This window comes from Salvia miltiorrhiza, chromosome 2 (assembly GCF_028751815.1).
Source record: "Salvia miltiorrhiza cultivar Shanhuang (shh) chromosome 2, IMPLAD_Smil_shh, whole genome shotgun sequence".
Classification (NCBI taxonomy): Eukaryota; Viridiplantae; Streptophyta; class Magnoliopsida; order Lamiales; family Lamiaceae; genus Salvia; species Salvia miltiorrhiza.
The window spans coordinates 59,619,037-59,646,197 of record NC_080388.1 but is presented as its reverse complement, the minus strand read 5'-3'; the positions used below and the strand labels follow the sequence as shown (position 1 = coordinate 59,646,197).

General features: G+C 33.9%; 3 protein-coding genes across 3 annotated transcripts; all 3 read left to right on the top strand.

Annotated features, from left to right (window-relative positions):
- The first annotated feature begins 7,246 nt into the window (after positions 1 to 7,246).
- On the top strand, positions 7,247 to 9,499 carry LOC131010745 (uncharacterized). The gene is made up of 4 exons (XM_057938408.1): positions 7,247 to 8,398; positions 8,579 to 8,694; positions 8,780 to 8,898; positions 9,211 to 9,499. Exons 1-4 carry the CDS (start codon positions 8,375 to 8,377, stop codon positions 9,294 to 9,296), a joined length of 345 nt encoding a protein of 114 aa, XP_057794391.1. The 5' UTR covers positions 7,247 to 8,374; the 3' UTR covers positions 9,297 to 9,499.
- Positions 9,500 to 13,982: 4,483 nt separating this feature from the next.
- On the top strand, positions 13,983 to 14,516 carry LOC131009818 (uncharacterized). Its single transcript, XM_057937225.1, has one exon. The coding sequence runs from the start codon at positions 13,983 to 13,985 to the stop codon at positions 14,514 to 14,516; it is 534 nt and encodes a 177-aa protein (XP_057793208.1).
- Positions 14,517 to 25,446: 10,930 nt separating this feature from the next.
- LOC131010744 (uncharacterized protein At2g23090-like) lies at positions 25,447 to 27,033 on the top strand. The gene is made up of 3 exons (XM_057938407.1): positions 25,447 to 25,780; positions 25,898 to 25,938; positions 26,734 to 27,033. Exons 1-3 carry the CDS (start codon positions 25,708 to 25,710, stop codon positions 26,851 to 26,853), a joined length of 234 nt encoding a protein of 77 aa, XP_057794390.1. The 5' UTR covers positions 25,447 to 25,707; the 3' UTR covers positions 26,854 to 27,033.
- Positions 27,034 to 27,161: the final 128 nt, after the last annotated feature.

The window sequence follows — 27,161 nt, the reverse complement described above, 5'->3', positions numbered from 1 at the left end:
TGATCACTAATTATAATCAATATTTGTTTTCTTTTTATTGATTCAATAACAAATATATTGAAAGCATATAAAAACTATCTCTCTATATTTTAAAAAAAAATTAATCTATCTTCTACAAGAATAAATTAATTTTTTATTATTATTTTGAATTTTTTTTATCTTTCTCTAAAAATTGGACTGGGCTATGAGCTAAGCTACATAGATATTACGCTAAATATATTAATACATATAAAATAAAATTTTGGGGTTGCACTGGGCTGGAGCCCAGTGTAGCCCCAACTAAAATCCGCCCATGCTTGTTGGTCCTCGAAATCGATTTTTTGACCGGAGTTTTACAATAGCACTCCCATGACCGTGAGTTCGTGCCTGACTGAACTTGGCTGGAAGTCGCAGATGAAGTCAACATTTGCGCCTATTTGGCGAGGAACCCTAATCTGCGAAATATGAATGAAATGTGAGGAAATAGGATAATTTGGTGACATTTAAACCTAATTCTACGATTTAGAGGGAAACGACGCCATTTTCCTCTTTTAAAAACGACGACGTCTAAGTTATTTTCCGGCGATTTAAATGGCACATGTTCGGCTGCCACATAGGCGCCACATCAGCCTCTTCGATTGCCGAAGTTCAATTTTAAGGAAAAATTGGAACGAATGTAAAGTTCATGATTTAAAATGTAAGTTTCAAAAGTCATGTGCAAAATGAAAATGTGACTAAAGTTCATGTATTATCATGCAATTAACCCTAAAATCATTGTATTTTTCGTGAAATTAATTACACTTGAAAATAATGAAATTTCCGTCTCTCATAGAATTCAAACTTAGGTGTTGCATTTTTACATAAATCTTAACGATCGAATAACTAGAAATTATTCTCACATTTTCAATTTATATAAGGGTTATATATATATATATATATATATATATATATATATATATAGGGGAGAGCTAGAATAAAAACACTCTTAAGTGTATAAAATATAAATGATTTTCAGCCCTTAGATCATCAAGATCTACGGTTGATTCATAACCCTTTTGGATGAATTCGTGGTCCTGGGTTCGAATCCCAAAGGTAGCAAAAATTTATTTTTCACAATTCGTAACCATGTTGGATGAATTCGTAACCCTGTTGGATAAAATTCGTACATTAAAAAATGTTTATATTTATATTTTAAGAAGTGTTTTTACTGTAGCCCTCCCCTATATATATATATATATATATATATATATATATATATATATATATATATATATATAGGGAGAAGTTCAAGAAAGAACCACCAAATAAAAGAATAACAGAGAACCATTTTCAGTCATTCGATCATCAAGATCTACGGTGGATGCATCATCTTGTTGGATGAATGCAGATCTTGGGTTCGAATCAATTTTTTTTAGTGCATTAATTTTAACAGCGAATGCATTAATTTTTACAATGGATGCATTAGATTTGATGGTTCTCACAAATAATATAGTTCTCTCTAGAACCATATATATATATATATATATATATATATATATATATATATATAACCCTATATATATATATGTATGTATTTGTTTTGTCCAGGACTTTATTTTCGATATGTTGAGCTCGGTTTTCTGCAAGTTTATGGCTTATAAAAGCTTTTTTCTGTCAATTCAACGATGACTTTTCCCACTAACATTATGATTCTTATGTTCATTAATTTAATATTTTAATATAATACGTCGCCTTAATATATAAAATAATCGAAACGATTTGAAAATAAGTTGCTGGTCCCAAGCTGCAAAACTATTGTCCTACCAATGATTTTTCAATATATGAATCGGCTTTATTACACGATATATAAGTAGTGTTTTTATGATAATGTAATTATGTAAATGTCAATGGTTACATAATTTAATCTCCTAATTATAATGTCCCTAAAATATTTTAATATGAAGAATATGAAAGTATTAAGAGCTTAATGAGACGGGTTCATTTAGGAGATTTTAGTAAAAATTTAGTGTGAAAGAAAGAGCTAATTAAAAGAAATTGAAAGTTTATATATATAGTAGCTTAATAACAAAATAATACTTATGAATAAATTTGATAATAACCCTATTATTTCAGGCGAAAAGGGAAGATTTGGTTTTGCTTTTCTAATTATAAAACTAAATATTTTCTCAGAAGAAAAGGAAAAGAAAATAAACCAAATAATTACTGATCAGATTATGCAAATAATTGTGAACATTTTCTGATTTGAGTATTAGGTGATTAGGTTTAGGTCCCCACCTAACCTTTAGCATGTACCATCAATCTTATCGTCTATTTAAACTTATTTTATTTTATTGGACTTCATTAATTGCTACTAAACCGAATTAAACAATTTAAACTAATTATTAAGTATAATAATTACCTAGTAAAGGTAGATTTATAAAAAGGTTAAATTGTTTATAATTGGCAAAAAAAATTTAAAAAAAATCGGCAAAGTGATTGTCCCACAGCCACTGAGGCTGAGCCATAATTGAAGCAGACGGCTGAAAAAGTTTCCAAAATTCAATAATCACGGCTACAATTAATTGCTAAATTATTAGAATAAACACGCATACACATGGGGCAACGTGTTTGAGTGGTTATAATTTTTTGACATTTTTCTGTTACTATCTTTTTCTTTTTTTTTAAAACCATTTTTGTACTAGATGTTCTGTTTGTTTGGAAGCGACTATTTTTTTTTTTTTTACTTAATTTGTTGTGTAAATTTCTTTTCCAAACATAATAGTACGGTTCCTAATTTATTAAAAAGGTCAATATCACACATTGTCATAAAATTTGGTTAATTTTTTTTTTTTGCAATATAATCTATGCGTATAAGAAAAGAGTAAATATCATATACTATTTCATAGTAATATATTTGGTCGTATTTTCATTAATGTCATAACATTTAATATTCTCTCCATCGTCATAAAATGTATCCAATTTGTTATTTTCGTCGGTCATCATAAAATTTATTCAATCTATTTTTGATAAATTTTTTACTAGTGAGATCCCTCCACTCACAACACATTCAATCAATTTATTAAAAGAAACAATAGGGCCAAATGGCCCTATTCAACATACAGCATCAAATTTTGTCCACCATTTGAAAAAACATAAATTTTGGCCATTTTTTGTATGTCATGACTATTCTACCCTTCTCTCTCTCTCCTCTCTCTTTCTCATCTCCCCCCCTCTCTCTCCAGCGGCTCCTCTCTCTTTCTCATCTCCCTCTCTCTGGTCCAGCGGCTCCTCTCTCTTTCTCATCTCCCCCTCTCTCTCTCTCTCCAGCGGTTGCGCAGCAGCGGCACCGAGCTTGGAGAATTCGTCGGAGCTCTCGCGGCGGTGGTGGAGGAGATCCTCCCCCTCTCTCTCTCCAGCGGCTGCCGCTCTCTCCTCTCTCTTTCTCATCTCCCCCTCTCTCTCTCTCCAGCGCGCCGCCTGGGCAGAATTCGTCGGAGTAGACGATGAGGCGGCAGCGGCAGATCTGGTCTGATGAGGCGGCGGCGGTGGATCTGATCTGATCGTTGCGCCGCCTCCTCCATCGGCAGATTTGATCTCCGCCTCCTTCGATTTCAGCCATGGCAGATCTGATCTGATCTGTGTGCTGCACGCCATAAGTGCCATAAGTGCACACTTCCCCCTAGGGTTTAAATATTCCATTTAGAGTTTAGATTATCCATTTGAGGTTTAGATGTTCCATTTAGGGTTTAGATTATCCATTTAGGGTTTAGATATTCCATTTAGGGTTTAAATGATGTTGTTATTTCTGTATTTGTGCTGCACGTATGGCACTTATGACACTATTAGTGCCATAAGTGCCCAAAATGATTATTTTACTTGGTTTTATTTTGGATTTCCGTTGGCACCTATGATGCACGGATTCTTCAAAAATTAGCATGTACGGCGAATCGGATTCTTTTAGGGTGCGATTCTCTCGGATTCTCGTCGGATTCGCACCCGATTCGCCACGTGGCGTATCTTTTAAAACAATTTATAAAAATAAACCGGATTCGCAAATTCCATAGACGAAATTCAAGTATCTCGTGCACGAAAGGCCTACACAAGGTTATTTTGATAATTTTATTTTCAGTTATGACTTATATATTGGACTAATAATATTTGAATCGTTATATTGTTGCTCAATTAACTTATATAATTGAAAATGCTTAACTTTTGGGTAAAATAAAATGTAAATTACATATAATTAATTTAAGAAAATTTAAATTGTATATATTTTATAAGCATTATATATCATAAAATTTTAATAATTAGATGTATCCTTGCCGAATCGCACCCTATAATTTTTAAAAATTCGTATCCCCGTACTCGTATCGTATCGCCCCCGCATTCGCACCCCCGTACCTATGCAACATAGGTTGGCACTTATGGCACTATTTAGTGCCATAAGTGCCAACGAAAATCCAAAATAAAATCAAAGTAATCTTGGCACTTATGGCACTAATAGTGCCATAAGTGCCTAACCCAACCCGGCACGCGACCCGCGTGCCTGATCCTACCCGGTCCGCCTCATTAAGGGTAAAAACGTCCAAATCAATAAAAATGGCCAAAATTTGTGTTTTTTCAATGTGTGGCCATAAATTGTGTTTTATGCTTCATTTTGGCTACTTCAAAATTTTACTCTTATTAAAACTCGTGTCATTTAAAAATGGATACATTTTACAAGGATTGAGGGAATAGTAGAAAACTTTTATACATAATGTTTCAATATTAGTTCTCGCTAATCAAACAGATATATAAATATATATATTTTTGGACCTCATGAAATTATTACAAAAATATTGAAACACCATATATACATACATTTGTCAAGTGCTAAACATGCATAATGATATTTTTGTACAATTGACCAAACGTTATGACAATATATATAATATTTACCAAAAAAAAAAAAGAAAGACAAAACAATCTTTTTGGAACAAAAAGAGTAAATATTATAAAAAAATAATTTATTTATTTACTCATGAAATTGATCAGAGAGAGAGAGAGAGAGTAAATATTATGGCTTTCTTGTGTGTTTAACCAATTATAACATATATTCTTCCCTTCGTATTCTCCTCTCACTATTTTGGTTTTGTTCTTTGGTTATATGAATTTGGGTAATCTATTTCTAATTCAATCGTAATGTCATAATTTGTTTAATTTACCATTTCATATCTAGATACAATTTTATGTAATGTATATACCCATACATATGGGTTAAGTGTTGTATACTTGTATCGTTTTCATAGATGCATCAATTAACTTAAGTACTTAACTATACTTATCGGCTTAATTGATTACTAATTTTCTTGTGGGTGGTTATGATAGGATGCGATATCAATCATAATTTGCTGTAATGTCAAATCTACTTTATGAGTGTACTAACTCCTCATATCATTTTCCCGAAAATATAAATATTTGCATAGTTATATATATTCATCTCATTCTTATTTTACACATAGTTATACAATTGTGTGGCGTGTGTAAACAAAATAAAGCAAAGATGTACAAAATTCTATAGATTGTTTTATAACAAGGTTTTCTCGACAAACACTTGTTACAACATAAAAAACTTAAATAATCAAAGAACATTAGAACCTTAAACAACTAGTTATGATACATTAAAAATACCTTAACAATGCCCAATAAATAAATCACTAAACAAATTGGTGGAAATATAACACTCACAAAGAAATAAAGGGGAAGAAGATCCACTCGGAAATGGAAGACACATATTTCCCCTAAACACAGTTTGAGTTACAAAAGCAACGAAATATATATAGCAACCTTAACAAGCTTTGAACTATTCATCAATATGTTAATGTAGTGAAAATTAGTTAAGAAATGACACTTAAATGCTTGATTTTCTTTTTATTTTTTGACCTCTATCATGAGCTATATAGTTGATCTCCAAGCAAATCAACAACTTTTTATTGGAAACTTCTTTTAAATAGGATTTCAGACTCAATAAAATTTATCGATATATGTCCTCAAAAAAAAATAAAAAAAATTATCGATATGTGTGTACGAAAATAATATACACTCTTTTGTTTAACTCAATATGCAACTGTTGGTTTGTTGCATGATCCAATATGGAATTTTGGTTTAGATGATGATGATTGATGAGTCCATGCAAAGGTATAATTGAAAAATAAAATGAGTAAGGACTAAAGGTGGAGCCCAAGGAGTCAATAATTGAAGAAAATTAAAGATACGAAAAGAGAGTGTTTGAGTAGCTATAATTTTGTAAGTGCATGCTGCTTTCGGTCCGTTAAACATCTTTTTCCAATTGATGGACTATTTTGGTTTTATGGAAAATTAATCTATTAATTGGAACATATGTCGGCAACCGAAAAATATACATAACTAAATTACTATTGTGCAATCTCAACTTCTTATATATATATATATATATATATATATATCCATGCATGACGAAAGCTCTGTATGACATGGATATGGATTTTTTTTAGAAACATAATAGGCATTAATATTATGATGATGTGCTTCGTGAAATTATGGCGAGTACAAGGTTTTGTCCAAGGTTTCTTTAATTTTACTACTCACTACAAGAAAAGCTATCGGACACCGACGGAATTACCGACGGAATTAATTTCGTTACAAAATAACGACCGAATAACGACGGATTAACGACGGAAATACTCTTTCATACATACCGACGGATTTACCGACGGATCCCCGATGGAAAATTACCGACGGAAATTTTTCCGTTGTTATTTTTTTTTTTTAATTTCCGCGATTTTAAAAATTGCAGATAGCGATGGAACATTCCGTTGCTATTTACCGACGGACGATATTCCGTTGCTAATAATTATTTTAAATAACCGAAAATATTTATTTTAAAAATAACAACGGAATTCACGTCCGTTGCTAAATAGAAACGGAATTTTCCGTTTCTATTCCGTTGCTAATAATTATTTTAAATAACCGAAAATATTTATTTTAAACATAACAACGGAATTCACGTCCGTTGCTAAATAGCAACGGAAGTTTCCGTTGCTATTCCGTTGCTAATAATTAATTCAAATAACCGAAAATATTTATTTTAAAAATAACAACGGAATTCAAGTCCGTTGCTAAATAGCAACGGAATTCACGTCCGTTGCTAAATAGTAACGGAATTGTCCGTTGCTATTCCGTTGCTAATAATTAATTCAAATAACCGAAAATATTTATTTTAAAAATAACAACGGAATTCAAGTCCGTTGCTAAATAGCAACGGAATTCACGTCCGTTGCTAAATAGCAACGGAATTTTCCGTTGCTATTCCGTTGCTGTGCCCTAAAAAAAAGGTGAATGAACCGCGCCTCCTCCTTCATTTTTTCAACACAACTTTCACTTCTATTTCTCAAAATTCCCAAATTTCCCCCCTCCGATTCCCCATTTCCGGCGACTCCCGCTGCGTGCTCCCCTTCGGCGACTCGTCCACGCCGCCGTTTCCACCGCGCCCCTGCTCGCCCCGCCCTGCGCCGCTCCGCGCCCTGCGCTGCTGCCCGCCTCGCTCCGCCCCACGCCGCTCCGCGCCCTGCGCTGCTGCCCGCCCCGCGCCTCGCCGCTGGTCGCCCCGCCTCGCGCCGCTGCCGCCCTGCGCCGCTGCTCGCCCCGCCCTGCGCCGCTGCCCGTCCCACGCCGCGCTGCTGCTCGCCCCGCCCCTCCCTGGCGCCGTGTCCTCTGCTGCCAGCGCCGGATTCCTCCGCCGCCACCGGTCCTCCTCCTCCGCGGCCACCGGTCCTCTTCCTCCGCTGCCTGCGTCCGTCGGATTCCTCCATAGGTTTGTAATTTTTTTTTTAATTTCCATTAATTATTTGAAAAATCCTATTATTTCAAATATTTTCTTATGTATCTGGTCGTGACATATAGATTGAAAAATATTTCAGAGCTCTTGTAACTAGTTTTACCACCACTACCTTGCTACAACCTTGTAAACTCCTGAATACTGAATTCGCACTAAATTTTTCTTTGGTTGAGATATCTTTTCTAATTCTGATCCTAATAACTTGTTGGTTATGCAATACACGAAATTATATTAAGTCTTTGATCAACCAATCACTATTGTAGCTTTTATCTCTATGTTTCTGTCACATCTATTGGTAGTACTTGCTTCCTATCAAGTTTTTTGTTGTCGAGCAAGTTCAATATGTTTGAGACAAAGAAAATTACAAAAAAGAAATAGCTAGACTTTTGCTGTTTCTTGCTTTCTTCCATTCCTTTCTCGGAAAATCTTGCACTCTTATTCATGATTCTGATGTGCTTTCTTGGATATTACTGAAATGATTATCAGATAGAGTGGTATAATAGATGCCTTGACACATTGAACAATGTTGAGACGCTATATCAAGGAAAAGACACAGCCCATATGATACAGAGCAAAGTTCTGCAGGTATTTTCTTCTTATGTTATAATGCTAACTGATATATTCCTTAAGAGAAGGCAAATGCCAGTTTCATATCTTTAAATATGCACTGGCTGTGACGATCAGATTGTGGAAGCTTTTATTGCCTTCTAATGCAAGCTTCTTCTTGGGAAGTCTTCTAGTATGATCTTTCAAAATCTATTGTAGGTTTTGGGAGGGAAAAATGAAAATTTGAAGCTTGTTTCTAAGAAAGATTTAGAGTCTGAAAACTTAAATGGTTTTCATGCTGAATGTCTGACAGATACATGGATTGGAAATCAAAGGTGAAGTCCCCCCACCCTCTTCTCTATCTTATTTTTTTCCCCTCAGGATCTTGATGCTTAATAGTTGGTAGTCATTTTATTCCAGGTGGGCTTTCATCGACTTGTCTGCTGGACCATTTTCATGGGGACCTTCAGTAGGTGGTGAAGGAGTCCGTACAGCACAAAGCCTACCAAATGTGGAGAAAACAATTGGTGCAGTTGCAGGTATTAGTTGGTCAGAGGAAGTGAATTAAAACTAATCACAGTAATTGTACGCGAATAAGCTGCAGATTACTCTGTTGCTTTTTCATGATTCCATGTTTTTCTTTAAATATTTGTCTGGATAAATTGGTCGGTCAATGTCAATTTGGGATTTTATGTTTATGTCTCATTTCTACATATAATGATGCCTATTTTTTAATTATGTACACCTTTTTGTCTGTTTCTAGTTGTTACTGTATATACATTCTCTACCTCCTGATAATAATAAACTAATGTGCTGGCTATTTAATCCTTATGATGTCTCTAATGATTCAGAAATATCAGAAGATGAAGCTGAAGATCGCTTACAAGAGGCAATCCAGGAGAAGTTTGCAGTGTTTGGTGAAGTAGGCATTTTTTAAAGCTTCTTAAAGTATTCAATGATATAATGGAAGCTCTTATTTAGCCAAATTGATAGTATATTGAAAAAGCAACCTTATTGCTTCTGTTCTTTGTAGTTAAGAATTTCTTAAAATGTATTTTACACTAATTTTTCTATTATATATTTGTGAACACTTGAATATTTTGTTAAGTTATGACTATTCGAATGCTAATTTAAATTTCATTTGGTGTTTTCGATATTGATGGTTATATAATTGAAAAGAAGCGTGTAACAGGACGTCGTTAAATTGTATAATGCAAATTAAAAAAAAAATTGTATTAAAAAATACCGACGGAATTTAATTCCGTTGCTAATACTCGCACGAAAATTACCGACGGAATTTGATTCCGTTGCTAATACCCGTACGAAAATTACCGACGGAATTTGATTCCGTTGCTAATACCCGCACGAAATTTACCGACGGAATTTGATTCCGTTGCTAATCGCGACGGAAAATTCCGTTGCTATTTCCGTCGTTAAGTCTAGACGACGCCGTCGTCGTCCCCTCGCAGCCGACGGGCATTCCGTTGCTATTTCCGTCGGTAATTTAGCAACGGATTTAATTTCCGTCGGTAAAAAATTTACCGACCATATTTTAAGCGACGTACGCGCGCCGTCGTTAATCCGTCGGTATTAATTTTTAGCAACGGAATTTTTGACTTTACCGACGGAATTTTCCGTCGGTAATCGGTCAGATTCTTGTAGTGACTCCCTTCATCCCACTGTATGTGAGACCTTTTTTTTGGACACGAAAATTAAGAAAATTGTATTTTGTTTGTAGGTGAAAATATGTTTAAAGAGTAAAATCTTTATCAAAAAAGAAAATAGTCTCACTTACAATAGAACGCCTTAAATAGAAAGAGTCTCAGATATAATGGGACGGAGGGAGTATTATTTATATTTAACTCAAGTTTTTTCGATTGTTGATAGTGAAAGTGCGTGAATCTCTAATTACTCGACCTGATTACTTGATGAAGTAAACCTTGATCACCAATAAATTTAGTGATAGACTATCAATAGATTCTGCAACACTTCTTCTAGCTAGCCAAAATCATAAATTTTATTTATTAAATAAAATTATAAAAATAATAATTTTGATCAAAATATCTTTATATCGTGTAATAGTGTAAAATATGTTGTTACATACCTTTTATATATGTATAATTTTACAAAAATATGTAATAGTCGCAAAAATTGTGTAGTAATGTATTTTACATTATTATATACTTTATACATTGTTATATAGGGAAATTACACGGTTTTCATGATTGTTACACGATTTTGTGAAAATCGTGTAATAATGTCTTTACTTTATCGCAAAAGTAGGGATGACAATGAGTCGGATTTGGATCGGATCCTATAAATATCAGATACAGATTCGTTTTATTTTCATAGATCCAGATCCGCCCCAGATTGGACGGGTCTGAAAATTTGTGATCTAAATCCATATCCGTCAGATATGCGGGTCTATTGATATATATATATATATAAGGGGCCGCTCCAATGAGACCCCCTAATTTTAGTGAGATCTAGGGCACGATCTGTTGCGTTTATTTTATCAATCCTATGGCTGATATTGTATCTGGAAGGTGATTTTTTTTCGCAGGGTTCGAATCCTGGAGGGAGCAGAATATTTTAAATTTTGTTATTCATCAGTATATACTGCATTGTTCATCAGTATATACGGCCCTGTTCATCAGTATATATGTCTTATTCATTACGAATTTTTTAAATTTTATTTTTCATTAGTATATACATCTTGTTCATTAGATATGCATTTTGTTCATTAGTATTATATGTCTTATTCATTGTACTCATGTTACACGAAAAATAGGGGGTCTCACTGGAGCGCGCCCCTATATATATATATATATATATATAGATATATGGAAGAGCTACCGTGAGAGCACCTCTTAAAATAAGAAATACTAAGAACTAGGAAAAATGTATGAATTTTTTGTAGAACGCGTATGAATTTGCTGTATAAATGTATGAATTGCGAAAGATAAATTTTTGCTACATTTGGGATTCAAACTCAGGACCATGAATTCATCTAACAGGATGATAAATCAACCGTAGATATTGATGATCTAAGGGCTGAAAATTATTCTTATTTTATATCTTAAGAAGTGTACTTATTTTAGCTCTCCCCTATATCTATATATATATATATATATATATTTTTAAATTTGTTACAACCAAAGAAAGGAAAAAACCCACTCACACTCTAGCTCCTAGGGTGACTCGAACCCCCGACCTATTGGTTGGAGGGGAAGCGTCTCTATATATATATATATATATATATATATATATATATATATATATATAGGGTGCGGTTATAGTGAGAACCACACTTATCGTGAGAACATAAGAACCATTAAAATCAATGCATCTACTATATAAATTAATGCATTCGCTATTAAATTTAATGCATCCGGAAATAATAAATTTTTTGCTCCCTTCAGGATTCGAACCCAAGATCTGCATTCATCCACCAAGATGATGCATCCACCGTAGATCTTGATGATCGAATGGTTTAAAATGGTTCTCTGTTTTAATTTTATTTAGTGGTTCGTATTTGAACCTCTCCCTATATATATATATATATATATATATATATATTAGTTAATTTGAAGAAAATATAAAATGACTTGTACATACCCTCACATTAAACTTTCTAGATGATTTGAATACCCAATTTACTAATTGAAGGAAGAAAAAAAATTGCCAACTGAGCTTTATTTTATCATCATAGTGATCTTTTGTTCAAAAATATATCGAATATCAGTAGAGAGAGGTTGGGTCAATTTCAAAATGTACTCCCATCAAAAAGAAAAAGAAGAGAAGTATATAGAATATGAGTATATAGCATCACTATGTTGGATTCTACACCAAGCCCAATTTAGTAAATCTCAAAGCCCAAATGCAATAAGAACAAACTTGATCCAACTGAAGTTATTGCTAAATAAAAAGGATCATTCCATACTTCCTAATGACAATAGCTTAATTCTCATTGTCAATAAAAGATTAATTGTACTGTCAAAAAAAATAAAAGATTGATTGCTAAGTGAAATTTTAGCGACTTCGGTATTATCAATTCCTTTTATTGGTCCCTGAACGATCTTCACATGTTTTTACATAATGTTTATCCTTATTCCACTAAATTGTAGAAACAAAATGTTAAAGAAATGAAATGATTTTATAATAATGTCACACGTATATATGTCCACATCAGATCCGTTGTGTCACGTCAACATTTAAATGTGGGAATTTGGACCTCGTGACATTATTGAAAAATATCAAAACATTATAATAATTGGTGAAAAATTAGTAAGTGTGATAAAACTTAATTACTGAAAAAAATATCAAATTTTGCGACAGAATACCGTAAGGGCATGTTTGTTTGGCACGGATTCTGTCATGGGAAAGTAATCTGATGCCAAAATATTAAATTCCTATGTTTGGTTAAATTTTTGTCAGATAGGGAAAGTAATCAGAATCCTGAAAACAAGGAAAGTAGTGCAACTTTCCAGGATTCTTATTCCTGTCTTTTCTTAGGTATTCTTTTTCCTCATTCTCATGATTCTTACTTATATATATATATATATATATATATATATATAAATATTATTTGTATTATTTTATAAAATACAAATTATTATTATTATTATTATTATTATTATTATTATTATTATTGATTATTGATTATTGATTATTGATTATTGATTAATTCATTCATGAATTATTTTAAGAAAATCATAATTTAATTCTTAGAATTATGAATCATATTTATTATTATTATTATTATTATTTAATTAGTTCATAATTTATTTTAAGCAAATTATAATTTAAGTCTTAGAGCTATGAATCATACTTTATCATGAAAATCTTAATTTAATTTTTTAAAACTATAAATCATACTTTATGTTGTACATTATTATTATTATTATTATTATTATTATTATTATTATTATTATTATTATTATTATTATTATTATTATTATTATTATTATTATGTAAGAAAAAAATTGAATTTGATTTTAGAATTATAAATCATATAATTAACCTTAATAATGTACTTTGTTGTTACTATAAAATTAATTAGAGAAATTTATTATGAAGATTAAATTACAATTTAATTCTTATATATATTGATTATTTATTTATTTAATGATACAAATTCAGAATCTTAACAATTAGTTTTGGTATTTTCAAACACTGGATAATGAATTTATTAAGATTCATTTTCCACGGAATCATTTTCCTGGGAATAACAATCCAAATTCACATTACTTTCCTGACAAACAAACATGCCTTCATATAGAAGAAGATAAAAACTTTATTGTAAGTTCAATCAAATATTGAGAAGGAAAAATAATAATATAGCTGTACATGCTTGCAAATGTGTGTTTATTCTGCAAACGAATAAAGGTTTTTATTTGATATATTATCTTGAAGCAGTTGTGTTAATATGGGGGCGCGGCGGAATGCGTTCGCTACCAAACTCATGAAGCATGCTTCACACCTTCCACTCCATCGCCATGAATATGCAGCCCTATATAATGGCGGAGCGCCGCCAGCTACCACCACCTCCTTAATTCTCTTGTCTTGTAATTTGCCAATCATGGAAGCGCATAATTACATAATTTCTTGGTGGCTTTTTTTTATGGTTGTGATCTTGTCTTGTGGTTATGGAGGTGTTGAAGCTGCCATGGAGGGGAGGTTTTCGCCTTCCGTCGCCGGGAAAGGGGTACAAATCTCTGAAAATGCTGGTGTTGATGTGGGCTTGACGGCTGGTGGATATGATAAAGGTCGAGGTTTTGGGCCTGGAAGGGGTTGGGGTGGTGGCCATGGCGGCGGAGGCGGGTTTGGCGGCGGCTCTGGTGGTGGGGGTGGGTTTGGCGGTGGAGGTTTTGGTAATGGCGGTGGTGGTGGAAGTGGAGGGGGTAATGGTGGAAGTGGGTATGATTTTGGGGGAGGTAGTGGCGGAGGGTGGGGTAGCGGTGGTGGTGGAGGCTCTGGCATGGGCCAAGGTGGTGCTGGATATGGTTCGGGCGGCGGATACGGTGGCGGGGGTGGTTCTGGTTCCGGGATGGGAGGTTACGGCGGTGGCGATGGCGGTGGCGATGGAGACAATGGCGGCGGTGGTGGAGGGTACGGTGGGTATGGGCGGGGGCCAGGTGTGGGCAAGAAGTTTTGAATTTGCCTAATTAATAATATAATGGCAACGCTAGTTATATAAATTAGTTAATTAGTAGGCCTCTACATTTCCCTAGAAGAATAATAATTTATGTAATATTTAATCCAGAAATTAGTATCCCAAATAATATTGTATTGCTTCATATATACATTAATTTGTAGCTGGCAATTTAGACAACGTCTGGAACCGATGTATGATCGGGTTTTTTGTTGTTTAGAGTTTGCAGCCATGATGAATGCTACAGTGTTTGCTGCAGTTGAATATGAATCATGGAAATATTTAGGTGATTTCAGACTTGAAATAATCGAAAATTACTGAAATGCTATTATATACTGAAATTGGTACACGTCTTAGTTATGTGTACTTCAGTCTGACTTCAGTTTTATGATTTTATCATTAGTATCGTAAGCTATTATTTATGGGTTAATTATGCCAAAAATCATGAACTATATCCCAATTTCCAAATTTTCCATGATTTTTTTTTTTAAATCAAAAATTCTCTGAACTTAAAATGGTGAACAATTTTTCCATGATTTTCAAAAATCCCCAAATTGAGTGCTGACATGGCATTTCTAAGTAGCCTGAAATATGACGTGGCACCGCCGAACGAAAATCAAAACGACGTCGTTTAGTAGGGGGTAAAACGACGTCGTTTTGAGCCCAAACCTCTCTCTCAGGGAGGCGGCGGATCTGAGGAGCCTTCCTCCAGCGGCACTGAGACGTCGAACGGCGATTCCGGCCAAGGAAGACGTCGAAGCAGTGCGGCAATTTTTCCAGAGTCGAGAGGACTGGGGGTTCGCCCTTTTTGCTTCAATTATGTGAGATTGAGGGGAGGATCGACCTAAGAATGTCATCTCCTCACCGGTTCCAGAGGCGGCGACGGCTGAGTTGTGTCGAACAGAGGTGAGCTAGGGCTTGAGGCGGAGAGGTAAGGCGTCAACTTCGCCGAATTCAGGCTAAGATGAGGGAAATTGGGGCTTTTCATCTTCGTTTTCTCCAGAGGATTTGAGAGAAGAAATTAGGGTCGATTTGAGTGTGCAGTCGAGCACAGAGAGAGATAGAGAACAATTGAGAGAAGAGGGAGACAGTCGAGGGAGAGGCGACGTTGATCGGAGGAATGGGCGGTCGCTCGCCCGAATTTCAGAGACGACGACGCTATTCTGATGGGTAGAAAACGCGAGAGGAAGAGAGATGGGAAGGCGGATCTGCGGGGTGGTGGGGGAAGGCGGTGGGCGGTGGAGAGAGAGGGGGTGGCAGATCTGGTGATGGTGGTGGGGGAAGGCGGTGGACGGTGGAGAGAGAGCCGGCGGTGGAGTTAGAGACGGCGATGCTATTCTGATGGGCAGAAAACACGAGAGGGAGAGAGAAGGGAAGGCGGATCTGCGGGGTAGTGGGGGAAGGCGGTGGGCGGTGGAACGAGAGAGGGCGGCAGATCTGGTGATGGTGATGGGGGAAGGCGGTGGACGTGGAGAGAGAGGCGGCGGTGGAGTTTGCCGGAAGAGGGAGAAGAGAATGGTTTTTTGTTTTCTTTTTTTGCTTTTTTTTGGTTCATTTTTTTTCCAAGTGTCAATTTTTCTGTCCAAATAAGCGCCATGTCAGCTCGATATTACCATGTAGGCGACAAGTCAGCCCGGAGCTTCACCGGAGAAAAAAGCGTGGAAAAATTGTTCACCACTTTAAGTTCAGGGAATTTTTGATTTAAAAAAAAAAAGTTCATGGAAAGTTTGGAAATTTGGGTATAGTTCATGGCTTTTGGCGTAATTAACCCATTATTTATAAGCCGGAACGTTAATAATAATAATAATAATAATAATAATAATAATAATAATAATAATAATAATAATAATAATAATAATAATAATAATAATAATAATAATAATAATAATAATAATAATAATAATAATAATAATAATAACAACAACAACAACAATAATACGAACCAGCTAAAATGTAATCTCTCTATCCCATGCTAATAAAGCTACATTTTTTTATTTGAGTGTTCCATTTTAAAATTCACTTCCTAAAATGAAAATATCCATACATAATTATTATTTACATCATATATATATTATTGTGTCTCACACATAATCATCTCTCTTATTTTTGGATAAATATATATATCCTAAAAAAATTATTCTTTTTCCTATTTTATTATAAATTATTTGTTTCTTAACACATTTGTGCCCGACCCTTGTGGAGTGTGGGATGGATGGAGTATCAATTTTATTTAGAACACATATAAATTCGTTGTGTAAATATGTGAATTTCGAAAAATAAAATTTTAACTATACATGAGATTCAAACTCAAGAAGTCTATTGAAAAACTAATGTGATTGTACAAAATTTATCATTTTATAAAGTTTCATCAAAAATCAATATGAGATTCAAAATAAAATGGATAGAATGAAGTTGTGATTTTCATTGTAAAAGAAGACAATTTTATTTTTGTTTTAGAATTAAAAGAATACAATTTCATAAATTAAATAATTACCTTTATATTTAATACTCCATCTGTCCACAATATTATTGTCATTTTTGCAGTTTTGGTCCCTCCACAGTATCCTTGTCACTTCCATTTATAGAATAGGGTCCACAAATACCACTCACAACAATAGCCACTACTACTATCATCCTCCATTTACTTAAAATTTGTGTCATCCACAAAGTGGCAACGATATTGTGGACTTATGGAGTATTTTCAAATGCAATAAAAATTATATTGTGTAAAATAAGAGAGAGGGGAGAAAAGAATATTTTATTTTAAGACATTAAATCTGTATAAATTTTTATTTAAAATAAATTAACATATTATATATCAAATTAAAGCTCTTGTAGCGATATTTAATTTGATATGTACATCGAATATTTTACCATTAACTAAAGTGCAAGTTTTTAAAAAAAGAGAGAGAAAAATGAGAATGCAAAGAATTATTAAGAAAAAAAATACTTCATCTGTTTCACTTATCTTGGCACTTTTGATTTGGGCACAAAAATTAAGAAAATGATGTTTAGTAAGTAAAGTAGGTGGAGACCATGTTATTAAGGAAATTACTAATTATTTTCTCTGTCCGCTAAGTATTTAAAGTTTTAATTCATTTTTTATTTCAAATTAAATTCTTGTTTTTTTCGTTCCAGATTTGAACTTAATAGTATTTTTTTTAATTCCACATAAATTTATATTTCAAAAATTCCAAAATTCAAGTTGAATTCACCAAAATCCAAAACTTTCAAATTCTAAATTGAAATGCAAAAAAAAGGCAGAAAAACTGAATTTTTTTTTTGCTCAGGCAAAGAAAGAATTTATTGCAACAGGTACCAGTAGTACCCAAAGAGAAGAAGGAGAGTACAAGAAAAAGAAAACTAACCAGAGATATCAAAACAAAACAACACAACAGCAACAACAAAATCCAAGAGATCAGAACAACACAGCTCAACAGCAACAACCAAATCCAAACTCAAAGCGTAAAGCTTGATCGCTGCAAACCAATGCCTAAAGTCAGTTGTTGAAGTCGACACCTTGAAAGTCATCGTCCAGCTCCACAGTCTCGTCTTGATCTCTGAAATCAATTTCTCTCTGCTCCACTCTCCTCCAGATTTGCTGCGGCAAACCAAGCTCTAAAGTCTTCGGTTGGGATTCTCAGATTGTATGCCTGCTTTCAACTCCAAAGTCTAGATTTAATCTCAGCCACCATTTTATCTTGAGCCCATTTTCCATGGTTGAAACGAACTTCGCTCTTCCCTTTCCAGATACACCACACAGTACACATCCACACACCCGCAAGAAACTGACCATCTTTTTTGTTACCAATATTTGTGAAAGCCGAGCTATGGACAATTGCATTTGAGTGAAGAGCTGACTGCTTGCCGAGCCACCTGAGGAGTTCGTTCCAGATTCCAGCAGTCATAATGCAGGAGAAAAAAATATGATTGGCATCTTCGAGTTGCATTTGACACAGAGCACACCTTGATTCTGAATTTGAGATAGGCACCTTCCTTTTCAATAAATTATCAACTGTCGCCATTCTTTCGTTAATAATCCTCCAAGCTGTAGTTTTTGCTTTATGTGAAGCCGGAGCCTTCCAAATCCAGTCGAAAGTCACTTCTTTGCACCTATTGACATTTGTTGTTGCTTCCTTGTTGAAACTTCTATATGCCGTCTTAACTGAAAACACTCCATCTTTAGTAGCTTTCCACTTCCATATCCGTCCTGTTTTTTTGCAACCACACCAAAATTTTTGATTGAATATAACATATCAAGCACCTGTTCGTTCTCTCTATCGAACAACTCCCGATTCCAGTTGAAAGACCACACCCATTCCCCCTCAACCCAGCTCCCCATACTCTTGACCGTCCCTCCCTAGTTATCACTAAGACGAAATAGCCTAGGGAATCGATCTCTCAAACACTTATCCCCAGCCCAACAATGGTGCCAAAAAGAGATGGAATCTCCTTCTCCAATTTGCAAACCCATATTTTCCTTAAAGCTCCTCCCTTTTTCCCCCCAACTTAAGCTCAAAACCCTCTTCCACCAGCACGCCCTCATCCCCCTATTCCCCTCTAGCTTGAAGCCTCCATCATCCCATTTGACATCCCCCTTACAAGCCCTAACCACTCTAGCCCACAGAGCATCTTTCTCGGAGAGGAAGCGCCAAATCCATTTAACCATTAAAGCCCTATTAAACCTCTCCGGATCTTTGAAACCGAGCCCTCCCTTGTCTTGATCAGCACATAACACATCCCACTTAAACCAATGAATTTTTCTTTCCCCCGACCTCCCACTCCCTCCCCAAAGAAAGTTACAAAACAAACTTCGAATTTTCGAAAGGATACCCTTGGGTAGAACAGAGTAAGACAGTTGGTAAATCGGTTTTGACGTAAGAACAGAGCGCAGCAAAGTAACCCTCCCGGCAGAAAAACTGAAATGATTTAGAAAAAGTTGCAATCACTTTCATTCCTGATGCAAAAACTGAAATCTACCAAATTTTTGGCTAACATCCAAAATTTCCATTAAAATTTCAATTCAAAGGCAAACAATTGTTTATAAATATAGCATGTTCTTTCGGCATTTTCACCAACACCTATTGCTAAAATTACATTCAACAAAAAGTCAATATGAGGCGTGCTATCCAATAACAACAATACATGGTTATTGCTTGAAGGCCACCGCAATGAAAGGCTGCAAAATGGAAAAATCAATGAAGCTATGGTGAAGTTTAAGTGCTCTAGGAGAACAATTAATCGTCTTTGGACTGCAACCAAAGAACAACAAAGTAGTGTAGTGGTGAAGCAATACATTTACAAAAGTAAACATCTCTAAACCTAAAAGAGTGCAAGTTATTCCCAGCGGTACGAACTCTTGTATACGAACAGTGAGGTCTAGGGATCAAACCCCACCGCTCTCCCTTTCCTAAAGTAAAAAAAAAAAAAAAAAAAGTGCAAATTGACTTAGCATTAATTTCAAGCTGAATTGCAAAAACGGTCGGCAATAAATATAGGAATGAAGAAAAATAGAATAAAATTTTTTCATTAATCCACTAATCCACGTAAATCATGAATTAAGAATAGAGCATGAATCTCAAACAATATTATATAGTGATTAGCATACAATAAAATAAATAAATAAATAACAATATGACATAAAATAGAAAACATAAATATATGTTTGTAAGTTTGAATGTCGCAATACACATCGTTGGAAAAAAAAATACGACAAAACCTATTGTGGGAAAAGAAATATTTAAATAAGCAAAAAAAAAACACACACATACAATAAAACAATAATACTATTATTATTTTATATTTATCCTTTTTACTTGGAGGAGGGAGAGTCGTGAAGTTTGAACCTTAAACCTCACTATTCATATACTGGAGTTTGCTGCAGTAATAATATTATTAGTATATGTGCAAAATCCCTTAAAAATGGAAATAATCTGTTACTCCTTATTTTGCAAATTACAGTCATCGGTCCTCACCTTATCAACACAATTTTATAATAAAAAAGGAGAAAATCATGGAATCATCTCAACCTCACATCATGTAACTTAGACGGTTATGATTAGTTCTTTATTTTCACAATAAAATTAATTTTTATCTGAACTTCTCCGATCCCTACATATAAATACATTATAAGTAGATTGTCAATTTATTTTGCGCATCATGCATGCAGTAAAAAACACATTAATATATCTGTGAATAGGGGAATCTACCCACTCTTATAATCTATCTTACAAAACTACCCACACTACCCAAAAGCAAAAAGTGATGGTGATAGGCATGATAGGCATGCTTGGTTTTTTGTAAAAGTTCTTACACAAGAACAATTGTGTAAGAAAATGTGTAAGATAAGTAGTTAAAAATGCACAAAATTTAATAAAACAGTAATACGAGGGCTGAAAAATTCCAATTTAAACATATATGTAATAACAAAACATTTCTGAACCTAATGGGTCAACTAGTCGCCAGTAAACCCTAGCCGCTAGCACTAGCCGCCGGTGTTTTCTCCGGCGGCTAGTGTTAGCGGCTAGGGTTTACTGGCGGCTAGTTGACCCATTAGTTTCAGAACCTTTTTTTGATTCTCAATTCGTAACTAGCCGCCAGAAATTCGTAGCCGTAAGCACTAGCCGCCGGTAAAAAAGTTCCGCGGCTAGTGCTGCCGGCTAAGAATTTCTGGCGGCTAGTTATGCCATTCGCTTCAAAATAAATATTTCCTTCATAATACACATAATCGTGAATTTTTGTACCTTCGTAATAATATTTCTAACACACAAACGTCCCCTAATTTTTTTCAATTTTTCAACCTACAGTATATATTAATGCAGGAAAGTGACGTGAGTTGACATTTATGGCATCTTTCTGACATTGTGTAAGAACTTTTACAAAAAACCAAGCATGCCTATCACCATCACTTTTGCTTTTGGGTAATGTGGGTAGTTTTGTAAGATAGATTATAAGAGTGGGTAGATTAAATTTGGACCCCTTAATATATTCACCAATCAATAAAAACATCACGTATATATATATAAAAACACACATGCACATTCCCACGGATAACATATTCATGATTCAACATCATATCCATGGTTTATTTTTATTTTTCTTTGCCTTTTTATGGGCGTTCAAGTTGCGCACCACTTGTTCCTTTTGCAAAATCTTTGAAATATGCACCACAAATTTATGCAGCTAGTGAGACCAGCTGTAAGTGGGGTGGGTGCATACGTGATCTCAATAGTTGCACCTACTTTTTGACTATAAATAAACATTCTTGGCCACACTTGCCTCATGGTGGGATCTATAAATTTTAGGTATATATAGCCTTCTTATAACTTAATGTAATTTTTCCTAATTCAAGGGTGCATGTATTATGTATACTAATTAAGCTGGTATATTGCTTGATGAACACATCTGCAATCTCACTTTTCCATCTCGTTTACATACTATTATACATATAATTTAAACCAAAAATAAATAAAATATACTAATATTTAAATCCTATTAATATTTATTAGTAGCGGACCTAGCAGTTGAATTTAATATTTCACCTCAATTATTTAATCAGAGAAAATATTAGGACAAATAGCGTCAAAATCCATCAAATTTAGGTCGATTCTTGTTTTTTCCATGACTTTATAATTTCGCGTCAAAATCCATGACCGTGGATCCGATTTGTAATTTTTCCTTAATGATGTTTTTCGGCCGTTAATTTGATGATGTGTAACTTACGTGTCACACTTATGCTGAATAGATTATATAAGGAAAACATATCGTTGTTTTTTTTCGTTTTGAGTTGGTGCCGTCTGTCGAGTCGGTTGATGAAGGGAATGTTGACTGTGTGGCGTAGCCGGTGGTAGCTCGGTGCTTTGACCGTCCAACCAAAGGGAAAACACAGGCGTGTAAAGGGGCGGCGACCCCTGTAGTTGTCAGTTTGAGTCGAGGGAGAATAGCGAAGGCAGCTCACCACTGTTGTTTCATCGGAGAGAGGAAAGGCGGTAGTGTGGAGTCACTAACGCCATCAGAGAAAGGGAAGCCGAGATTTGGGGCTAGGGCCCAGGCTGTGCCGTCGTCTGAAATTAGGGCGGTGATGACTGCCGTTGAGACGGAAAGAAAGAGATAAGGGAGATTGAGAGCAGTAAAGATGGAGAATGTTCAGATTCTGATTTAGTCCCCAAAATTAAAAGAAAATGATGACATTTAAAAGTTAATTAAACAAAGTCGTTTTACTCGTCAGACTACATAGCTTACGTGTATTTTTCGATTGACATATAAGCATTAATTTGGGGGAATTGTTAATTTATGAGAAAATTAAAAATCGAATCTAAAGTTATAAATTTTTACGTGAAATTATAAAGTCATGGAAAAAATAAAAATCGGTCCAAAGTTGATAGATTTTGATGCTATTTTGCCTAACATGTTATTCCTTGATATCCATCATTTATCTTGAATCACACGATATCCAATCTTAATGTTCCTTCCATATGTGACTACTTTTTAATTCATTTCATCTATCCCATTTTCTATCATATCTCATGCTCCCTCGGTTTCGAAAATTTATCAATTTGGTATCTTCCACAAAAATATACACACGTTTTATTTGAATATTATCTCAGTACAAATTCCAACTTAATTATAAATTTATTGCGTATATTCCACCAAAAATCCTATATTTTTTATTCTCATCATCATAATATTACAATAAAATTGAATTATTTTCTTCACTTACAATACACTCACAGAACATTCATTAAAATTCGAATTTTGGTGCGCATTCTGTTTCGATATGGAAGAGCACATTTAGTTAGCGTTATGTCACATATTTATCATATTGTTAAATATGGCACGTATGAGTAATATAAGGAAATTGTGAGATTACACGCATGATGTTATCCCGAGTGTTTGTTTTGTCTCGCATAGAGCTAATTGTTTTTGTGCTCTCTTATTCTCGTCAATTATTTACATATTTTCTTAGGTATATAAATAGATATAAATGTTATAAAAATCAAAGATGTCTATGTGAAAGCATTTGTTTATGTCAAGGACCGATTTTGATATTCTAACTGGATAAGAATTAACGTGTCACAACTCACAATAAACATATTTTTGCAAGAGCTGGCCGGTTGCACCCTCATTTAAATTATGATCTGTACCCTAACTTGAATCCATATCATGATCCTAACCATATAATTAAATAACACTATTTAAAATACGGGTCAACCCAATTGCACAGTGCAACTGATTGCATCCAAGTTTTTGTGTTTTTACAATATTATACTCTTTGCGTATTAAAACATTGTATTTGTCTTAAGACTATTAACATAACATTAAAAAATAGGTAAGATATTTACTAACTATAAATAAAATTTTCGTTATCTTAATGATATTTCGTCTTTTCCGCTTCAAAGAAAATAAAAATTATGCGTACAAGGAAAGGGAGTTTAAACTTTTTTTGGAGAATTACAAGAGGTAAGGGAGTTTAAACTTTAAACCGCTTTCTTCTTTCAAAACCCAAGTAAAAAACAAATTATTTCAGAAAATTACTCTAACATTTTTTTTTTCATAAAATATTTTTTTAATTTTTTTATTTCTTTTTTAAAGCTAAATTAAAAGTATAATTTTTTTTTAAAAAAAACTATAAAATGTGAACAGTACAATAAAATAATTAAATTCTTTTTCAATTTAAAAAAGTCGAAATTATTATTTAATTAAATTTTTTTTGATAAATTTACAATATTAAATAAAGAAATTAAAAGATCGCGCCACAAAGGACTCGAACCCAAGACCTTTGGCCTTAGACATTAAGGCCTTACCGCTTGACCAACACATGCACATTATTTAATTAATTTTTAACTAACCATAACGTGGCTGCATAAGTAATTTTTTTTTTTTTCCGAAACACTAGTCAACATTATTAAAAGCTACTCCTTATTAATTATACTTTTCCACAACTACCTAAGAACTACAAACCGCACTAAATTGGCGTTTGATACGGAACTGAATGGGATAATTAATGCGAGTGTGAAAAATATTAACTATCGCCAACTTTTTGTTACTTCATAGAAATTATTACTCGGTCCGCTCTCGATCTATTTTTTTTTTTTTTTTTTTTTTGACTTGGGACAGTTGGGGAGGGAAAATAATGAGGTTTGGATCTAGGACCTCACTGTTCACACATAGGAGATCGCACTGTTTGGTATCCTCTTAGAGATCGCTCTCAATTTCTTTTAAGAAATATATAATATATAATCATCATTGAATCCAATACATGATTCTTCATATTAAATGGAAATAAAAAATTAAAAAGATATTTTATATACGGAAGAAATTTATACTATACTAAAAAGGGAGTTTTCAATTTAAAATCAATTTTAAATTAATTTTAAAATTGAGTGACAATTTTATAGTTATAATAAAATTGAAGGATTATGTTTAAATTGTATATATATATTTTTATTAAATATAAAAATTAAAAATGTTTACCCGTGCATTGCACGGGATGTAAATGCTAGTACTATGTATGCATGTGTTTTGGTTATATTGGATCAATTCCACTAACATATTCGCAAATAAGTCGTCAATAAATTATGCATATGTATCAATAAGGTGAAATTGCTAATCTTCCATGTTAATATGACTATGACTAAGCCACACTAACAATTTCTTTATCTTTTTATTTAACAATTTAATATATAATTTATTATAATAAAAATTTAAAGTCAAGACTGTCAATTACAGATATAACCAAAACTCAATAAAATCCTATATAAATTCATCACTGTAGATAAATTTGGTTCAAAACACGAGTTAATTTATTTTAGAACTTAATATTTTTCAAAGGTTGTCATTTTATTTATAAAAAATAGCTACAAACTCCAATTTTCAATAATAATAAGTTTAATGAAGATTAGATAAAACGAGTTAATTTCCTTTGGCTCGTCTGTATTTCTAGAATCTACCCCCTCTTCACCAAATTAAATACCCCTGTTACTTCACCATATTACCAGAAAAAATATATAAACATATTTTCAATAAATTATTTTCCAATTTACATATATATACCGCAATTGATGCCTCTGCATCTCTACCGTCAAAGGGCCAAAGAGAAGTGAGCAACGAGAAATAAAGGGTTTTGATCCCCAAAAAGAAAAGAAAAACACACCCCAAAAAAGAGAGAGAGAGAGAGGGGAAGGAGCTAGAAGCCATGGGTGGAGGCAATGGGCAGAAGGCAAAGATGGCTAGAGAGAGAAACATGGAGAAGCTCAAAGGCCAGAAAGGTATCTCAGTTTTCTGTAAATTTCATGATTGGGATCAGAAGCTCATTTCTTTTTTATTTTTCTTTAATCTCGTTTTTATTCAATTGATCGTGAGGGCGTCTTTGATTTTCTGGGCAGGAAGTCAGCTTGAAACCAACAAGAAGGCTATGACCATCCAGGTTTTGTTTATTTATTTATTTTTAAACTTTATATAAATATAATTCTTACTACATGTCTATTGTTGATTTATCTGAGTTATTGTGATATCTTGATTTTTTTTTTCTTGGATTTTGGGGGTTTTATGTGCCGAATAATTCTTATGTGATTTTTCTGTGCTTTCTTATTGTTGTCTTGTGTGTATTTATGGTGGACTGAAAAAGCTTTTGCTGAATAGGCTGATATTGATATTGTATTGCTCCTGATTAGCTCAACTGTTTATTTGTTTTGATTCAGTATGAAATGTGTAAAGATGTGACAAACTGATGTATTTTTTTTCAGACTTGCAATTTGTTATGATAAGATGTAGGCCTTTCTAAGTTTTTATTTGGTTCAGAAGATGGACTACGTGTTTATTAAGTGTAGTGTAGATAGACGGTGATGCGAATTGGCTTCTCATAGTGAAAATCCAGATGGTGAAATATCAACTTCTCATATAATGATGAAGCTAAGGACATCTGTGACTTTATCTAGAGAATGGCACGTTTCTCAGTTGTGTCAACTCGATCTCATTGAGTAGGGGTGGCTGGGAATTGCCGTGCATAACTGCATTGCCCAAGAAATTAGGTGCATGTTTGGATTAACTTAACATTGTTCATTATCAGTATGGTATCAATTGTTGAGTTCTCTTTTGCATTATCCTGTTTAAGTAGCACCAAACAATCCAATCGTGATGGATGACGATCTTGGATAATGTGGCTCATTTTGTGTCCAATTTGTCCTGATGATCATTTCGTGCTTTTGGTCGTAAATTGCAGTGCAAGGTTTGTATGCAAACTTTCATTTGCACTACTTCGGAGGTGAAATGCAGAGAACATGCAGAAGCAAAACATCCGAAGGCTGATGTCTACACTTGTTTCCCCCACCTGAAGAAGTGAGGAGCAGCCGGCGAAATGGGTTTCAACTATATCTCGAGTCTGTCAATGTTTTTGAAGCTGTTTCAGTATTGTTGCTGAGATAATATCCTAAACTCTTGATAGTTTTAAGTGTATTGAAACTCTGAAATATGTTCATATTATCTCAGTCTATATAAATATTCTCTGCCCTGTTATAACGCACTTGATGTTTGAATGTTCTCTACTTCTCAAGATTTCTTTTAACATCTTGCACCTCTTCAATTCACACCGAGTTTAATATTTGTCGACATTTCTGCGGTTTATGGCATCTTAATTCAAATTTCATCAAG